At 39.8% G+C, this 16112-nt stretch overlaps 1 protein-coding gene across 1 annotated transcript in view; it reads right to left on the reverse strand.

The window, feature by feature from the left end:
- Window positions 1-641: 641 nt before the first annotated feature.
- Window positions 642-16112, reverse strand: part of ANKFN1 (ankyrin-repeat and fibronectin type III domain containing 1) — a 68180-nt gene continuing 52709 nt past the window's right edge. Inside the window, exons 12-13 of the mRNA XM_012665675.1 lie at window positions 15310-15523; window positions 642-1444 (exon numbers count right to left, since the gene is read on the reverse strand). Coding sequence (XP_012521129.1) covers window positions 642-1444; window positions 15310-15523 — 1017 coding nt within the window. The remainder of the gene's footprint in view (window positions 1445-15309; window positions 15524-16112) is intronic.

Consider the following 16112-nt stretch of genomic DNA (forward strand, 5'->3'; position numbering starts at 1 on the left):
ACAGCACTCAGCAAAGAAAAGGTCTGTCCAAGGCCTACTTAATCAGATAAGTGTTGATGGATAAATTGGACTTGGTGATTCCCGAGAACCTTGTATTTGGAATAACCTGGTTAAGCTGACAAGGGAACCCAGGACAAGTCCACTTGACTCCATGCCCTAGAGACACAACCTGGGTCTTTTTCCCTCAAACTCTTCTAAAGGTTTAGAATGGAGGAAAAAGTATGTTAATCTTATTTTCATCTATAGAACTCCTCCTTATCAATCAAATTCATGAAAGAGCCTTAAACCCGGGGTCAGATTACAGACTCGGCTGCAGAACAGAGGGTATCTCTTTGACCTGGCCTACCTCAGCTGCAGGTGTCACCAACAGGGTGGCAAGTTTGAATCGTTGTGTCTCGGACTCCATGTTGACACAAAAGCTCCTCCATGCCCTTTCTAGGCTGATCTGGGAATAACACTGGCAACTCTGATCTCCATCCCCACTTTACTCTAAAAAAGAGGGTCTTAAATTTGTAACCTTTGGATTTGTAACATTCAAAACGTTTGAAAATGGGTAGGGATGTAGTGGGGCAGGCTGGGGGTAGGGTGATGTAAAATGCAAGGAGGAGGGGTGGAACAGTGGACAGCCAGGGTGGGCCTTCCTAAAGCATGCTGCTGAGTATTTCTGACACCGGGGAGGTGCTGGGGCCCTCCCGGCTCATCTCTGGGCTTGTGGGGCTGGGCAGGCCAGAGCGGCCTCCAGGGGGTGGGCTCAAGCCGGCCCACGGCTTCGTGTCCTGGGCCACCAGGGCCGCGGGGTAGGGCTCCACGTAGATGCGGTGGACTGAAGGCCTGGCGTCATGACTGCTGCTCTTCTGCTCCTCAGGGAGGCTGGCGGCATGGGCCAGGGCCAGGCCTCGGGGCCCATGGAGTGCAGGTCCCGGCTGCTCGGCCTCCCCTGCTTCCTGGGCCAATCCGCAGGCCCCGGACAGGTGCTGGGTGTAAATGCCCTCAGAGAGCGACAGTGACTGCGTCTCGCTGTGCATGCGCAGCCAGCGATGGTGGCGGCTGAAGCCCCCGTAGTGCTGGCGCTTGCCTGGCTTCCGCTTTCCCAGGAAGCCCAGCGGCGGCCGCGCGCCTGGCGCCATCTTGGCGTGGTTCTTCGGAGCAAAGCTCGTGAGAGTCAGGCTGTGGAGGAAGTCGGCACACGCATGGTCGGGATCTGGGCCCTGGACCAGGCCCTGGGGATCCTGGCTCTGCCCCGCAGGGCTCTTCATGTCGTGCACCTGGAGGACGTCGGGGGCGCTGCCGCTTAGGCCGCTTAAGGCCTGCTGCGCAATGTCGTGCGATGACAGGTATACTAGGTCCAGGTCTCGGGGACTCAGGGCGTCACTGGAGTCATAGTCGCTGTCAGTGGGGAGGAAGACTTCCGAGCAGGCTTCTTCATCAGAGCAGGGCTGTGAATCTGAAAATTCAGAAACGGATGTTAGGAAGAATATAAACACTTAGCTAGAGCCTGCTTCACGGTTGTAGGGTGGGTACATTAGGCACCTCCCCGCGCGCTCAGAAGGGCCCCGCACTTCCGTTTAATGCTCTGCTGTCATTGCTTGAAATTCTTAATAATTTTGAACAAGAGGCCTCACGTTTTCATTTTGCACGGGGCTCCACAAATTATATAGTTGCTCTGATCTTAGTTTAAGGGAAAGGAGAGAGAGGAACTCTGACAGGTCCAACCCTGACAGCAGTGGGGAACATTTCCTCGTTCCCCATGCATGCTTTTATTATTTGCTGGGTGTCTGTAGAGAGGATGAAACAGGAAACAAAGCTGGATGTTATTCATTCATTCTCTGTTCTTATTTTGGAGATGATTTTTGCATTTGACAAAGTAGCAGGAACTTAAAAGGGTGAAGGAAGAAGAGAAGACAGTCTGGTGGCCAAAGTCGGTCAATCTGGTTTCAGATCCTAGCTGCCTTCCACCTACTTGCTCTGTGATCTTGGGAATGTTACTTAACTTTTTTTGTGCTTCAGTTAACTTATCTGTAAAATGGGGATGATAATAGAACTTCTTACTTATGGTGGCTGAAAAATCGTGTATCTAAACACTTAACCACAGCACCAGGTGTTTAAAAGAAAATACAGAAACAGAAGTAAAGTTAGAGGCAGAAATAAGCCTCACAGTGCACACTGTAACGACCATGGGAGAGCTACAAGTTTAATTCTATAGATACTTGTCATTCAATGCACTAGTTGTTTATATATATATTTTTTCCCCAATCAGGTTGTGCATTTCTGTAGGGCAAGGACTGTCTAAAATCCTTCGACTTTCCCACAGAATTTAGCCCATAGCAGGTACTTGGTAAATACATGTTAATTTTGAAAACATGCAAATTCTCTTAAAAAGAACAACTAATTGCTAATCTGTAAAACTGAGATAATCCCAATAAAAAAATCTTAACAGAATTTTTAAATGGAATTTGATAAATTAATTTTGAAATTAATCTGGAAGAGAAAATTAATGAGAGTAGTCAACTTTTTTTTTTTAAGGATACAATAGGGAGGAGCCTGATTAGCAGATATCACAGAATACTATAGAGCTTTAGTTATTGAAACTTTGTAGTATTGGCGTAGAAATGGACAGATGGAGGTATAGAATAGAAAAATAAAGTCTAGAAACAGTTTTAATTCTCTGTGATAATTTAACATATGGTAAAGATAACATTTCAAAGTAGAGGAATGAATAGATTATTCAATATATAGTGGGATAATTGGCTATCCTTTTAGCAAAGCAATTAGAGAAAGTCCTACCTCATACCATATATAAAAATTAATCCCATTTGGGTAAAATATAACAAGCAAACTTAAAAGTATTAGAAGACAATATGTTTGTAATTTTTGGGTGGGAAGGTCTTTTTAAGCAAGACAAAACCCCAGAAGTCATAAAAGTGACTGATATATTTAGCTACATAAAAGTTTAATAGTTTATTGGCTGGGCGCGGTGGCTTACGCCTGTAATCCTAGCATTCTGGGAGGCCGAGGCAGGTGGTTCGCTCAAGGTCAGGAGTTCGAGACCAGTCTGAGCAAGAGCGAGACCCCCGTCTCTACTAAAAATAGAAAGAAATTATCTGGACAACTAAAAATATATATATAGAAAAAAAATCAGCCGGGCATGGTGGTGCATGCCTGTAGTCCCAGCTACTTGGGAGGCTGAGGCAGGAGGATCACTTGAGCCCAGGAGTTTGAGGTTGCTGTGAGCTAGGCTGACGCCACGGCACTCTAGCCAGGGCAATAGAGCCAGACTCTGTCTCAAAAAAAAAAAAAAGTTTAATAGTTTATAAAACAAATGATATCATAAACAAAGTAAAAAGGTAAGTGATAGATTGGAAAAAATAATAATGACATGTATAACTAAAGATTAATATCCAGGATATATAAAGAATTTCTAGAAATCAGTAAGGAGACAATGCAAATGGGCAAAAGGTAAGAACCAATGCTTTAAAGAATTACTAATTCAAATGACCAATAAACATTATTATGTTCAACCTAGACAGTAATTAGGAAATGGGAGTTAAAACTTCAGTGAGGCATTTTTTGCCCATCAAATTTAGAAAACACAAAAGAGTGATAATCTCATGTGTTGGTGACGTGTGGGAAATCAGAGACTCCCACATAATGATGGTGGGAGTATAAATTGGTACAGTTCTTTGGACAGCAATTTAGTAGATTATATTAAAAATGTTCATATCACTTGTCCCGGCAGGTCTTTATGTTTGAGAAAGGTATCTATATTTGAGAAATTGTTGGCATTTATACATGGAGGCATTTACAAGTTGTTTACTGCAGTAGGATTTATACAGTGAAAAACTAGAAATTATCTTGTGGTTGAGAGTGCTGTGAAAGGGAGACATAGAGGCACAGAAGCATTAAGAAATGGAGAATAATTTACTTGCTGAATTTTTCAAGGGAGTCCATATTCTGAAGGACTAGATTGCTGATTAAAAAAAAATTCAGGCATAAAGTTTGTTTTGGTAGGGAGTCAGTATCATGGTTTTTTCTATTTTAGGGACTAGAGCTAGATGGAATGCTTTTTTGTCTTGTTTATTTTAGGGTCAGGGTGTATATCACTTTTTTTTTTTTTTTCCCCTGACTGGATGAGCAGGGATGACATGCATACTTGCTCATAATTGGCCCGGCAAGATGTCAATTTTGCCTTCTCTCTGCTGGTTGTTACCCAATGTCCATTATCCTTTTTTTAGTTACAAAACATTAATTTTGTTTGGGACAGCGATACACTCGTATGAAAGACTACTTTTTTTTCCAGCTTCCCTTGCAGCTAGGCATGGCCATATAATTAAGTTCTGGCCACTGAGATGGAACTGGAAGTATTGTATCAAACTTCTGGAAGTCTGCATAAAGGGAGGTGGCTTAGCTGGGAGATGGGCCATTTCATTGTTCTTCTTTTCTTCCATCTGCCTGTAACAGGATGTGTTGGATAGGGTCATGAAACAACCTTGGAAATAGAAGCCACGTGCTAGGATGGTGGTGTTGAAAAACAGAGCTTGGTGTCTAAAGACCATAAAGTTCACATAGCAACCCTGAATTGTCTACCTCTGAGCTTCTTTCTCACAAGAAAGAAAGAAAATATCTTGTGTTTACGATTCTTATTTGGGTTTTCTATAACATGAATCTAAACTTAATCCTAAGTGATACAAACCTAAATGTTCATGAGTAGGAGAATGGTTAAATAAATCATGGCACATCTGTATTGTGGAATATTATCCAGCAGTTACAAAGGATGAGATCAATTTATATATTGTTCTTTAAATAATGGCTACCAAAAAAGGATTCCCTCTCCTGCTTTTTTGATTTCTTCTTGTCTGTTCAATGTTTTCCTCAAACATAATCTCCTTTAGGAAGCATCCCCCAACTGTCCCAAAAGGGATTGCTCACTTCTCTGTACTGCTGTAACACTCATTGTGCTTTGGCACTTAGCCTGTATAGATTTGTATCTAGATTAGTTATCTTTCTTATGTAAATATAACATTATGGTTTCCTGGTTAGACCATGAGCCCTTTTAGAGCAGAGATATTTAATTCATCCATTCATTCACAATGAAGATTCTGTATTGCTTGAGTTCCTGCTCTGACAGAAGCACTGTACTTGGTAATTGAGTGGATATAAAACTAATAAGAAATTATATCTGTCTCTACGGAGTTTACTATTTTAATGGAGGTATAAAGCAAATATGCATCCATAAGAGTGTGACAGAACATAGGTTTTATAACAGAAGTTTAGCAAATAAGATGCAAGTATATAGGAAAGGAGGATTACATTTTATTGGGACAGGATTGGTGAAATACTCAATCATTTCTTATTTATTTTTTACCTCCATTTGTTCATCACTATTCTCTGTATTAATTTATTTCTTCATCCACTTTCAAAAAGTGACTTGAGGCATCTTTTAATAATATGCAAACAATAAGAGGATTGTAAACCAGATAGGAAGAGGAAACAGTACAAGTAGTCCTGTTTGACTAGAATATGGGGAATAGAAATGGAATTTTGGTAAAATGAAGCTACAAATGAAGGATGCCAGTAATTGCACCCTTGGGAATTTATCCCAGAAAAATTAGGGCTTATTTTCATACAAGGACCTGTACATGAATATTCATATCAACTTTATTGGTAATAACCTCAAACTATTAATAGAAACTACCTAAATGTCCATCAGAGGGTGAATGGTTAAACACACTGTATTTCATACCACGAAATACAGCTCATCAATAAAAAGAAAGAATACCATGTATGTAACATTTGTGAAATAACATAACTTTAGAGATGAAGAACAGATTATTAATTGCCAGGGATAGGGATGGGGCGATGGGTAATACTATAAAAGGGTAACAGGAGTTTTGTGGTGATGTTACACTTGAGTGTCTTGTTTATGGTGGTAGTTACCCAAGGCTACGCATGATAAAATTGCATAGATTTGTATATGCAAGCCCATGTATGTGCATATGTGCGTGTGTGTGTACACACACACACGCACATACACACAGATGAGTTTATGTATAACTGGAGAAATCTGGATAAGCTCTATGGATTGTACCAACTTCTTGGTTTTGATATTGCACAAGGATTATATAAAATGGTAACATTAGTAGGGGGCTGAGGAAAGGGTACATGGGACTTTGTATACATTTTTTTCCTGTGTCTATAATTATTTCAAAATAAATGTTTTTTAAAAAGAGCATTTAATTTTTTAAAAAGGTAGAGTATAACCAGAGGAGTGTGTTGAATGTCTAGATAAGGAGTCTGTACCTAATTTTATAGCCAGTGGGTAGTTATTAAAGAATTTTGAAGAATTGACAAGATGAGACCTGTGATTTAGTATCCTAAATAGTAAGGTAGCAGGCTGGATATAAGATGAACTTGATGAGGAAGAGATATCAGGGAGGCTAGCTAGGAAGCTGTGGTCCATGCTTTGTTTCCTCTAAGTATTTATCTTGTTCAGACTGTGAGGGTAAGCAAGAGCTGGGGTTGTGTGGAGGAAAGTAGAAATTCAGCAAAGTCATTAATTCAAAGATATTTATTGAGCAGGTGTTCTGTGCTAGGCAAAGTCTCTGCTTTCAAGCAGCTCATAGAGGATGGATTAGACAAAGAAGTGAGAAAATGCCTAAGATTAATTTCTGATAGTACAAAGTTCTATGAAGAAAATGAAATTGGATTTTAGCTAGAGACTTAGGGGGAAAATTCTTTCAATAAGGTGGCCAAGAGAAGGCATCTCTGCAGAACAGGGAATCTAGGTGAGACCTCAGTGATCAGAAGGAACCAGTAAGAGTTGCAGGGAAGAGTGTTCCAGACAATTGGGAGAAGCGAGTGCACAGGCCCCAAAGTTATTAATAGGTTTCAAGCTGTGGTTCCTGGGAAGACAGGAAATTAAACCAGAAAAGTTAAATTGCAACCCTTATTTGGTTTGGGCAGAAGAAGGGACAGCAAATTTAATATGGGATAGGTTGAGCATAGGGGATGGCCAAAACATCCGGAAGATGAAATGGGAGTCTGGTCGGGTAGCAAGGTTGAAGGAAGATTTTTATTGGTATAGAGAAGAAGGAATTATTGGAGAGGGAATGGTTAAAGATATGAGTGGTGAGATTGATGAATATAACAAGGAGGGGTAATTAATTGTAAGTACCGGTGCTGGCATCAGTCCTTAGTGAGAAAGATGGAAAGACTTGTCCTCAGAGACAAGTGGTTAGGGAAGAAGACAAATACAAAAAGATTTTCAGGCTAAAAGGAAAGAAATGGGTAAAGACTTGGGCTGAATGACTGATACTTTAAAAGTTTTAGACAATACATTTTTCCCATCTTTAATGAGAAAAACAGGGCACTACAGGTTAGAGGATCTCAAGATTGTTGGTTGTCTTCGACGATGGCAAGGATAGGTTCCTTAGGAGTGATGAAGAAGGGAAGTTAACTGGAGATTTGAAATTGGGCTTGAAATAGGACCCATGAAAAGAATTCATAATTGACTTTAGTTTAACTTCCTTCTCCATTTATCTGATCAGTGTTGTCTATTCAGCTGTTTGCATGTACTTGTTTATCTAAACAAGTACATGCAATAATAATATTTGATATTTACTTAGTGATTACTGTGATCCAGCCATAATGCTAACTGCTCTAAGTGATTTGTTTCATTTAATACTTAACAATTCCTATTTTGCAGGTGAGAAAACTGAAGCTTAGCCTTATTAAATTTTCCAATTCATATAGTTAATAAGTGGCAGAAAAGGCAGCCAAATGCAAATTTGTCTTAGTCCAAAGATCTGCTATATTGCCATCCACCTAGCATTTCCATAAGCCTTTCCATGGAAACTTCCTGAGGGCTGGGACCTGGTTCATCTAATTCACTTTTTGTGGTACCCACACAGTTATATTAGTTAAGCTCTTATGAAGGGCTTCTTGACATTGCTTCTGCTAGGGAAACATGTTAGATCTTGCATTAGTTTCCTGTGGCTGCTCTAACAAATTACCACACACCGGGCAATTTAAAACAACAGAAATTTATCCTTTCACAGCTCTGGAAGCCAGAGTCTGAAATCAAGGTGTCAATAGGGCCACACTCTGGAGGTTCTAGGGGGAGAATACTTTCTTGCCTCTTCCAGCTTCTGGTGGCTTTCAGCCACCTTGTGAGTGCCTCATTCTAATCTCTGCTTCTGTCTTCCCATGGCCTCTCTTCTGTGTCTGTGTCTTCTCCTCTTCTGTCTCTTATAAGGAGACTAGTCATTGGATTTAGGGCCCACTCATATAATCCAGGATGATCTCATCTTAAGATCCTTAATTATATCTACAATGACCCTTTTTTTCAAATAAGGTCACATTCACAGGTTATGAGGGTTAGGACATTGACATATATTTTTAGAGGCCACCATTAACCCACTAGAGGAAGGATAGTAAAAATGACTATAACTGGAAGCAACCACTGAGGAGTTTGTGATACTTTCTTCCTCTTTTCAGTCCATAGTCAGGTCAAGCACATTGCAAAAGCAGTTTGTACTTTGCTCTGTCAGCATACAAATAGTGAGCATTTATTGTTTGGAGAGGACTAAGGAATATATGAAGATGTCCTTAAAGGATCTAACATTTTAATATTTCAATGAAGCATCATAGTTTGAGACCCAGTCTCTCTGGTAGAGTCTGTGCTGGTTTCCCCAGGGAGAGTTAGTTGCTCAGTTCTTTTGGCTCTTATAGCATTTTATTTATATCTGTGTTATTGCATGTATCAAATTTTATTATAAATTATCCATTTTCATATTTGTCTTCCTCACTGGACTGTGAACTCTCGAGAGCGTGCACTATGTCTTACTCATCTCTGCTTAGTAAATACTGAATAAATCAGTCATTGAAGGAATGGACTAAGGCAGCAGTCCCCAACCTTTTTGGCATCAGGGACTGGTTTCATGGAAGACAATTCTTCCACAGTCCTGGGGTGGGGGGTGGTGGTGGGGGGTAGGGGAGAGGCAGAGCTCAGGAGGTGATGTGTGGCCGGATTCTTAACAGGCCACGGACCAGTACTGGACTGTGGCCCAGGGGTTGGGGACTGCCGGACTAAGGAACAAGTCAAGCAAAGGGATGTGTAGAATCTTCTGTATTTTTCCGATCATCTACTCTGAACATGGAAACATGAGCAGACCACGAGAACCTCCCAGCTAGACGGTGTCTTAATCATTGTTCTTAGCACATTGTGCTGTAACTGGTACATAGAAGGCTCTTAGTAAAGCATGTTAAGTGGAATTGAAATTGAAACAAATATTGAAATCTGGGAGCATATAGAGTAGTGAGATCTGACTGTTTCTTAAAAACAATACTGAAAACATCCTGAAAGGATCTAATTTACTTAATCTAGCATAGAAATTCCTGAAAATAATCACCCAAATCATTTTGCTTTATCTTTGGTGATATTTGACTTAAGAGTCAGTAGCAGAAAGAACACTTGTTAGACAAACCTGGGCTGAAGTCCTGTCTTGCTACTTACTGTGTATATGATCTTGAGCAAATCACTTAGCCTCTCTGTACCTTTCTTCATCTGTAGCACATAGGCAATGATATTTTTTATTTTCTATAGGTACTATGAGGATTAAATTAGTTTGTTAAAAATACTTTAAGTGGCTTATAAACAAAAGATATTAATACTCTTTGAGATACCTTTCACTCTTAGTAGAAAATAACTCGAAAACATATAAAGATCATTAAAATATAAACCAGTAATTAGATATGATTCAAGATTTTTCTGTAAGATTGCTGTTGATAATGAAGGAGAACAATAGTTTCTTATATGATATCTTCTGTTGGTGGTGATCTAGTCCAGTACTGCATTTTCTAACTTATACTTAACAGTGAATTGGTAAATGATATAACTTATTTACTATAGCTCCCAAGAGCATGGAAATTAGGAGATAAATCAAGAGAAGACCTAGTTATAACTGTGGTAACCCAGGGAGGAGATGCAAAAGGGCTTTAGTATGAAGTGGTAAATATTATCTTGTTGGTTCATGGACCCACACTTGGGAAACACTTCTCTAGTGGGAATCTAAATATTTGACTTGCATGGTGGTTGTATTATTTATTAGAAGACTTAGTGGAACCTATTGCTTAGAGTGGGATATCCCTCCCAGAACAGTCTGGGAAAATCTCCAGGATGCCAGCCAGGGCACTGAGGAGAATTTCCAAGGACTTAGGCCACTGCTACTCCCTCTCTTCCTGGAAAAGAACGCAAAGTGCAGCTTCCATTCCCAGATCCAGGCCATATGCTCCATTAACCATTGTAGGCACCTTGCCCAGTTGTTATTTTAATAAACCTGGTGTACTCCTCAATTTCCCTCAGAGGGCCCACTAGGCAGGCCGGCACTGGTACCACCTTGAGTGTCCCCTCTGGTTGACCCAGGAACTGTTTGATGAAAGTTCTGCCCATAGTATTAGTGCTGGCTTAGGAAGCTTGACTTTCTTGCCATTGTAATGGATGTTGTAACTCCTGGTCTCTGTGGGTTAGGCCAACAACAGCAGAGAAGAGTTGGTGTGGATTTTGAGGGCGTTGTGAGTAGATGACATTTCAGGAAACAATAATTGATTTAAAGTTACTGCTTTTCTCTTAAAGGCAGGGGGCATGGCAGGACAGAAAGAAAGGAATAATAAGTCATATTTGCTCTAAAATCTAGCTTCACATTTTTAATGTATCACTATCCATATCTATATATCTATATATACTGTATGTGTATATATCTCTATATATGTGCTTCAGTGAATCTATTTCCACAGTGTTTGAATAGAATTTAAATAATTTATAAATGAAGAATTTTGCTGAATCTCTCATCAGGGCTCAGGGGTTTGTTCACCTTCTAATTTCCCGAGAGAAATAATATCTCCAGATTCCTGTTGATATTTTGAACTGTTTAGTTTAGTGAATCTATTTCCACAGTGTTTGAATAGAATTTAAATAATTTATAAATGAAGAATTTTGCTGAATCCCTCATCAGGGCTCAGGGGTTTGTTCACCTTCTAATTTCCCGAGAGAAATAATATCTCCAGATTCCTGTTGATATTTTGAACTGTTTAGTTTATGCCATAATGTTCTTAATATCATCTGGGAAAAGGTTATCAGGAAGATTTACATATGGAAGATCAGGATAATCTTCAAACGCATCTGAAGGTTGAAACAACGCCCCCCTCCCCTTTAGCCTCCCCCATGCGTCACTAGGAGAAACAGCAGTATCGGAAAAAAAAATTGCTGCTGCCTGTGACCACTATACCCACAGAAAAGGAGTGGGAGAGAAAATACCCATGTGATGGACCAAATCATTCCACCCCCTGCCTTGAGCTGCCTTTTCTAGGAGCCAACTTTCCCCCTTGGATCCTTGGGAGATGCTTAATTTTAATTGACTCAGAGGAGTTCTACTTTGTGTTTTGAAAACCACACAAAAATGGGAAATAAGTTAAAGAGTTCCACTCCCCTCCTCCCCCACCCCCAACAGATATGCACAAACAAGTCCATGGTACTCCATAGCCTTAAAACAGAATCCTGGACTGGCACCAGAGGCTAGGTTTGCAGTAGGCTCTGTATTTCCAGCAGGCCCCTTAGAAGTTAGTGAACCCTACCCACACAGAATGGAATTGTGCTGCAAACTTTGCCCTGTGAGTAACCCAGTGGGGATGTTCCTCTAAATTGGATATTTTCCCCTTCATAAATGGTTTCCAAACAATTCAAAGTGGTCACACTAATGGAAAGGACCGAGTATGCAGTGACAGATGTCATTGTTCTGAAAGGCTTCTGCTTTTGTGAGGGGATAGGACACTAAATGTTTCTCCCCAGCTCTCAACAGTGCTTCCCTGTCACTGGATTCCATTTGTCATTTGCTGCCCTCCACATCTTTGTGTTTCGTAGCCTGTGGAATCTAGGCTTCAAAGAAATAAATGGACCCAAGAGAGAGTTATATTTTAAGAAACAGAATGATGATCGCTCACATTTTAAGTTAATAATAAAATCCAAATGTAATTGGCCAGATCCTCCCAGCAGGGAGTGTGTGCAACCCATCCTTAGGCCAACATGAGAGTTTGGCATTTCTATAGCATAGCGAAGGCCACCCTCATACAGCCAAGGAAGAATCCACATAGGACCCTGGGGCCAAGAGAAGATTAAACACTGGGAAAGTTCTGTGAGCTGAGAGGGCAGACTAGGGCTGTGAAGGTGGAAATAGAATTGAAGAGTTGTTTGTAGAATTAAATGAACTGTGGAACATCATAGCATATATAGCTTTCCTGCCTTAAAAAATGCTCTTTCAACCCTACACTTCTCCAGCAACTACCTTCCCTCCTCCTTCCCTTTCACAGCCAAGATTTTAAAAGAGTGAATCTTTCTGGTCCCACTTCTTCACCTCTCATATACTCCCTGATCTACTTCTGTTCAGCTTCTATCTCTTTCCTTTCACAGACTGCTCTCATCAAGATTACTGATGATTTCCTTGTCGAAAAAAAGTGAAACAACAGTTTTTCAGTTATTTTATTTAACCTTTCTCCATCATTTGACACACCTTGATTTCTGTGACACTACTCTCTTGTTTTTTTTTTAATCTTCTTTTTCTGGTTGTTCCTTCTTAGTTTGTGAGGTCTCGCTGCCCCATTCCACAGTGATCCTTCCATACTCTCCTCTTCTTATTCTATCTACTCTTTCTAGGGAATCCCAAGCATTTTCGAAGCTTCACACATCATTCACATGTCAACAAATTCTTAAATCTATATTGTTAGCCCAGCTCTCTTTCTTAAGTTCCAGACTCTCTACATCTTGTTTTCTCCTGAATGTTACTTTTTGTTGAAATGTTCTAAAACTAACTCAATTTCAACATGGCCAACCACCCAAGCTTGTTTATCCTCCTTTCTTACCTTTTTTTGGTAAATGGCATCATGATACCCTGAGGCACCCATGTCAGAAAACTTGGTATCTCTTTTGTTAATAGCTTACTAATTGGTCTCCCTGCTTCTGGTATTTTTCCCCTGTGGTCTCTTCATATAACAGCCAGACTTGATTTTAAAGAGTAATTCAGAGCATATCAATCTTTGTTTAAAAGTTTTCAATAGCTTTCTGTCACAAGTAGGATAAAATCCAAACCTTTTACCATGGCCCACAGAACCCTGCCCATTCTGGCCCACCTCTCTCTCTCCCCTGTCTTTTACAACTCACCCTTTTGTTCACTGTGTGTCAAGGATGTTGGTTTTCCTTCCATTCCTCACCCATCCCAAGGCCTTTTGCTGTTTAATTGCCTAGAACATTCCAACTCCAGGTTGCATTACTGGCTCTTACTTCTGAGGTTGGTTCCAACAGCATTTTCACAGATAGGTCTCTGCTGATCATCCTAGTGAATTCAACACTCTCCTTGCCTACCTGCTATTTTGTATTATTGCTATTATTTGCTATTTTTGTATTGAAATTTTTACTATCCAAAATTATCTTGTTTGTTTATATTTTCATTGTTTGTCCCTCTTTCTAGAATATAAGCTTATGGGAACAGAGACTTTGCTTTACTTACCGCTATATCCATGTTCCTTTGAAGAGTACTGGCACATAGTGGGTAACCAATAATTTTTTTTAACATAAAAAATGAATACTGTCCTTAGATTCTGAGTTTCAGCCAAACTGCTTGCAGTTCTCTAAACTACAACGCAGTTGTACAGTCTTCTTCCTCTGCCTATAATGTTCTTCTCTTTCTTCTTTTTCTGCCCAATTCCTGCTTATCCTTCAATACTGGATTCTGTCACTTCCTCCAGGAAGCACTCTTTGATCTTATGAGTTTAAGGTTTAACGCCTCCACTAGACTCCATAGCACATATGCAATTACCAGGTAATTTTTTGTTAATGTATCTGTCTCTTTCATTAGCCTCACTTCTGGCAGGGATGATGTTTGATTTGTGTCCCTGGCTCAGTGGGAGTCTATAAAAATACCCCCTAGAAACTCTATTTAAATAATTCTTTTGTTGAATTATTTGTTAAATCATAGATTCCTTTGGTAACGTAAATTAGCTATCTCCTAAGTTCTTTCATTTGCCAAGTTTTGATTTTTACACATTGGGGTTTTTAAAACAGGCGCACACACAAACTTACTTATAGAAAAGGCTCATTTCACCATTAAAATTTTCTATAGTAAGAATAATATTAAATATGATATCTACAATATATTGTCTATTATATGCCATGTACCTCTGATATAGATTGTCTTATTCACAAGTAACTGTTCAAGGTGTATACATTATTATTCTCATTTTACATACATGGAAACTGAGGCTCAGATGTAGTAATCTGTTGAAGCTCATACAGCTAGTAGAACAAAGCTGGGATTTGAATCCAGGTCTCTGATTTCTAAGCCCCAAAATCTTTCTGCTACACCATGCTGCCCCCTATGGGACAAGCTCACAAACCAAAACTATTTATTAAAAATAGTATAAAACTTAAAAAATTGGTACTCTTATAAGCTATAGAATCAAGAAAGATGCTTTGAATGGTCATTATTTTAATTGACTAGAAAAATGGCATTAGTCTCAACATGTCTAGGCAAGAGCATTATATTGCCTTTACCTAGTATGCTTTCTCTCTGCTTATAAGCATAGATATTTTGTAGAAATTTGTGTTAACCCAGTCATGTTTTTGCTGTGAGACTTAATTCCCAAGGGTGGCTGTGCCTTGCCAGGCATCTCCTCCAGCTTGTCTGTAAGGTCATCGTACCTATGATGAGGTCCCAGCTACTTATTTGGACTCAGTTTCAGGATTCTAGTTTATCCAAAGTTTCTTTCTTCCTCATCTTCCACCCCAGATCATTGGTGCTGTGTGGATGGGAAGTTTGTCCTGAACTCTTACCCAGGCTGTAATCTGCTTCCTGCCTGATTCTTGTCAGCTCCTATTTAATAGAGGTTAGGTCTGTTTTCCTCCCCTACCTGGTTTTGGTCAGATTCCCATGGCTGGTGTGGCTCTCACCTGGTACCACAGTGGTCCCCATTCTGCATGTCTGAAGCCATATCCCTGCTTTGTGTCCTTTTATATCTTGGAAGCATGGGCTAAAACTGGAATGAATCTTTCCTGTCCCTAAATGGAGTTGATCTCAGGTTATTGCCCTAGTTTCCTATCCCTCCACTGTTCTGATTTTATTCCCTCTGTTCTCTTAGACTCTTACCATTGAGCAGTGTTTCCTACCACTTGCTGGAACCAGTGCCTCAGCACAACCAACCTCATCAGCAGAGATTGGACCAAGAATCTGATGACCAAACAACAGAACTTAAGATCTCCTTGCTTACCACTCACTGCCTTTCTTCTGTGCATCTCTGGGGATGGGGATGGTGATGGAAGACAGTCTATATGTGATGATGTAGAATTGATCTTCTTGAGGTTCTGCTCATCTGAGGGGTCTATCAGCTTAGTGATGGGCAAGCCAGAAACAGGTTGTTTATATCTTGCATACTGTAGAGCATCCATGATCCATCTCATTTCGCGCCAGACTTCATCTATTTGCTTTGGAATAAAATGGTAAAAGACATTAAGTTATCAGTTATTATTAATAAAAAGGAATAAATTTCTCTGAGAGTCCAGGATGATCCATTTTCTACAGTACTGGTTTTGAGCAAGAGTGAAATATTTTTATTGTAGGTTTGCTGAGACAGAAGATGCCTCTTCTTTGTAATATCTTCTGTTTTGCATATTTTTACCTGAGATGCTATATCATTTGTGCAAATAGTGGAAGACTTGGATTATAGCTGGATACATCACTTATTAGCTCTATAGTAACCCTTAGCAAGTCACTTGACCTTTTTCAGCCTTAGTTGCCTTATTTGTAAAATGTGGGCAAAACATTTTCCCTTTCATACCTCCCAGGGTTGCTGTGATGATTGGCGGAAGTGATGAATTTGTAAGTTTCTTGTAGTACTGCAGGGTACATTGCTCACACACATAAAGGGTTATTATTTCTTAGCATATAATGAAATATTCTTCATGGGGATATTGTAGGGAAGGTATATGATAAGGTTTAAATTTCAGAATACTTTAAGAAAGAAATGTAGTTCTAGTTCTTACATGTGAACTAGAAAAACAAAGTATTATTGAA

Source organism: Propithecus coquereli, unplaced genomic scaffold (genome assembly GCF_000956105.1).
Source record: "Propithecus coquereli isolate 6110/MARCELLA unplaced genomic scaffold, Pcoq_1.0 Scaffold121, whole genome shotgun sequence".
Taxonomy (NCBI): Eukaryota; Metazoa; Chordata; class Mammalia; order Primates; family Indriidae; genus Propithecus; species Propithecus coquereli.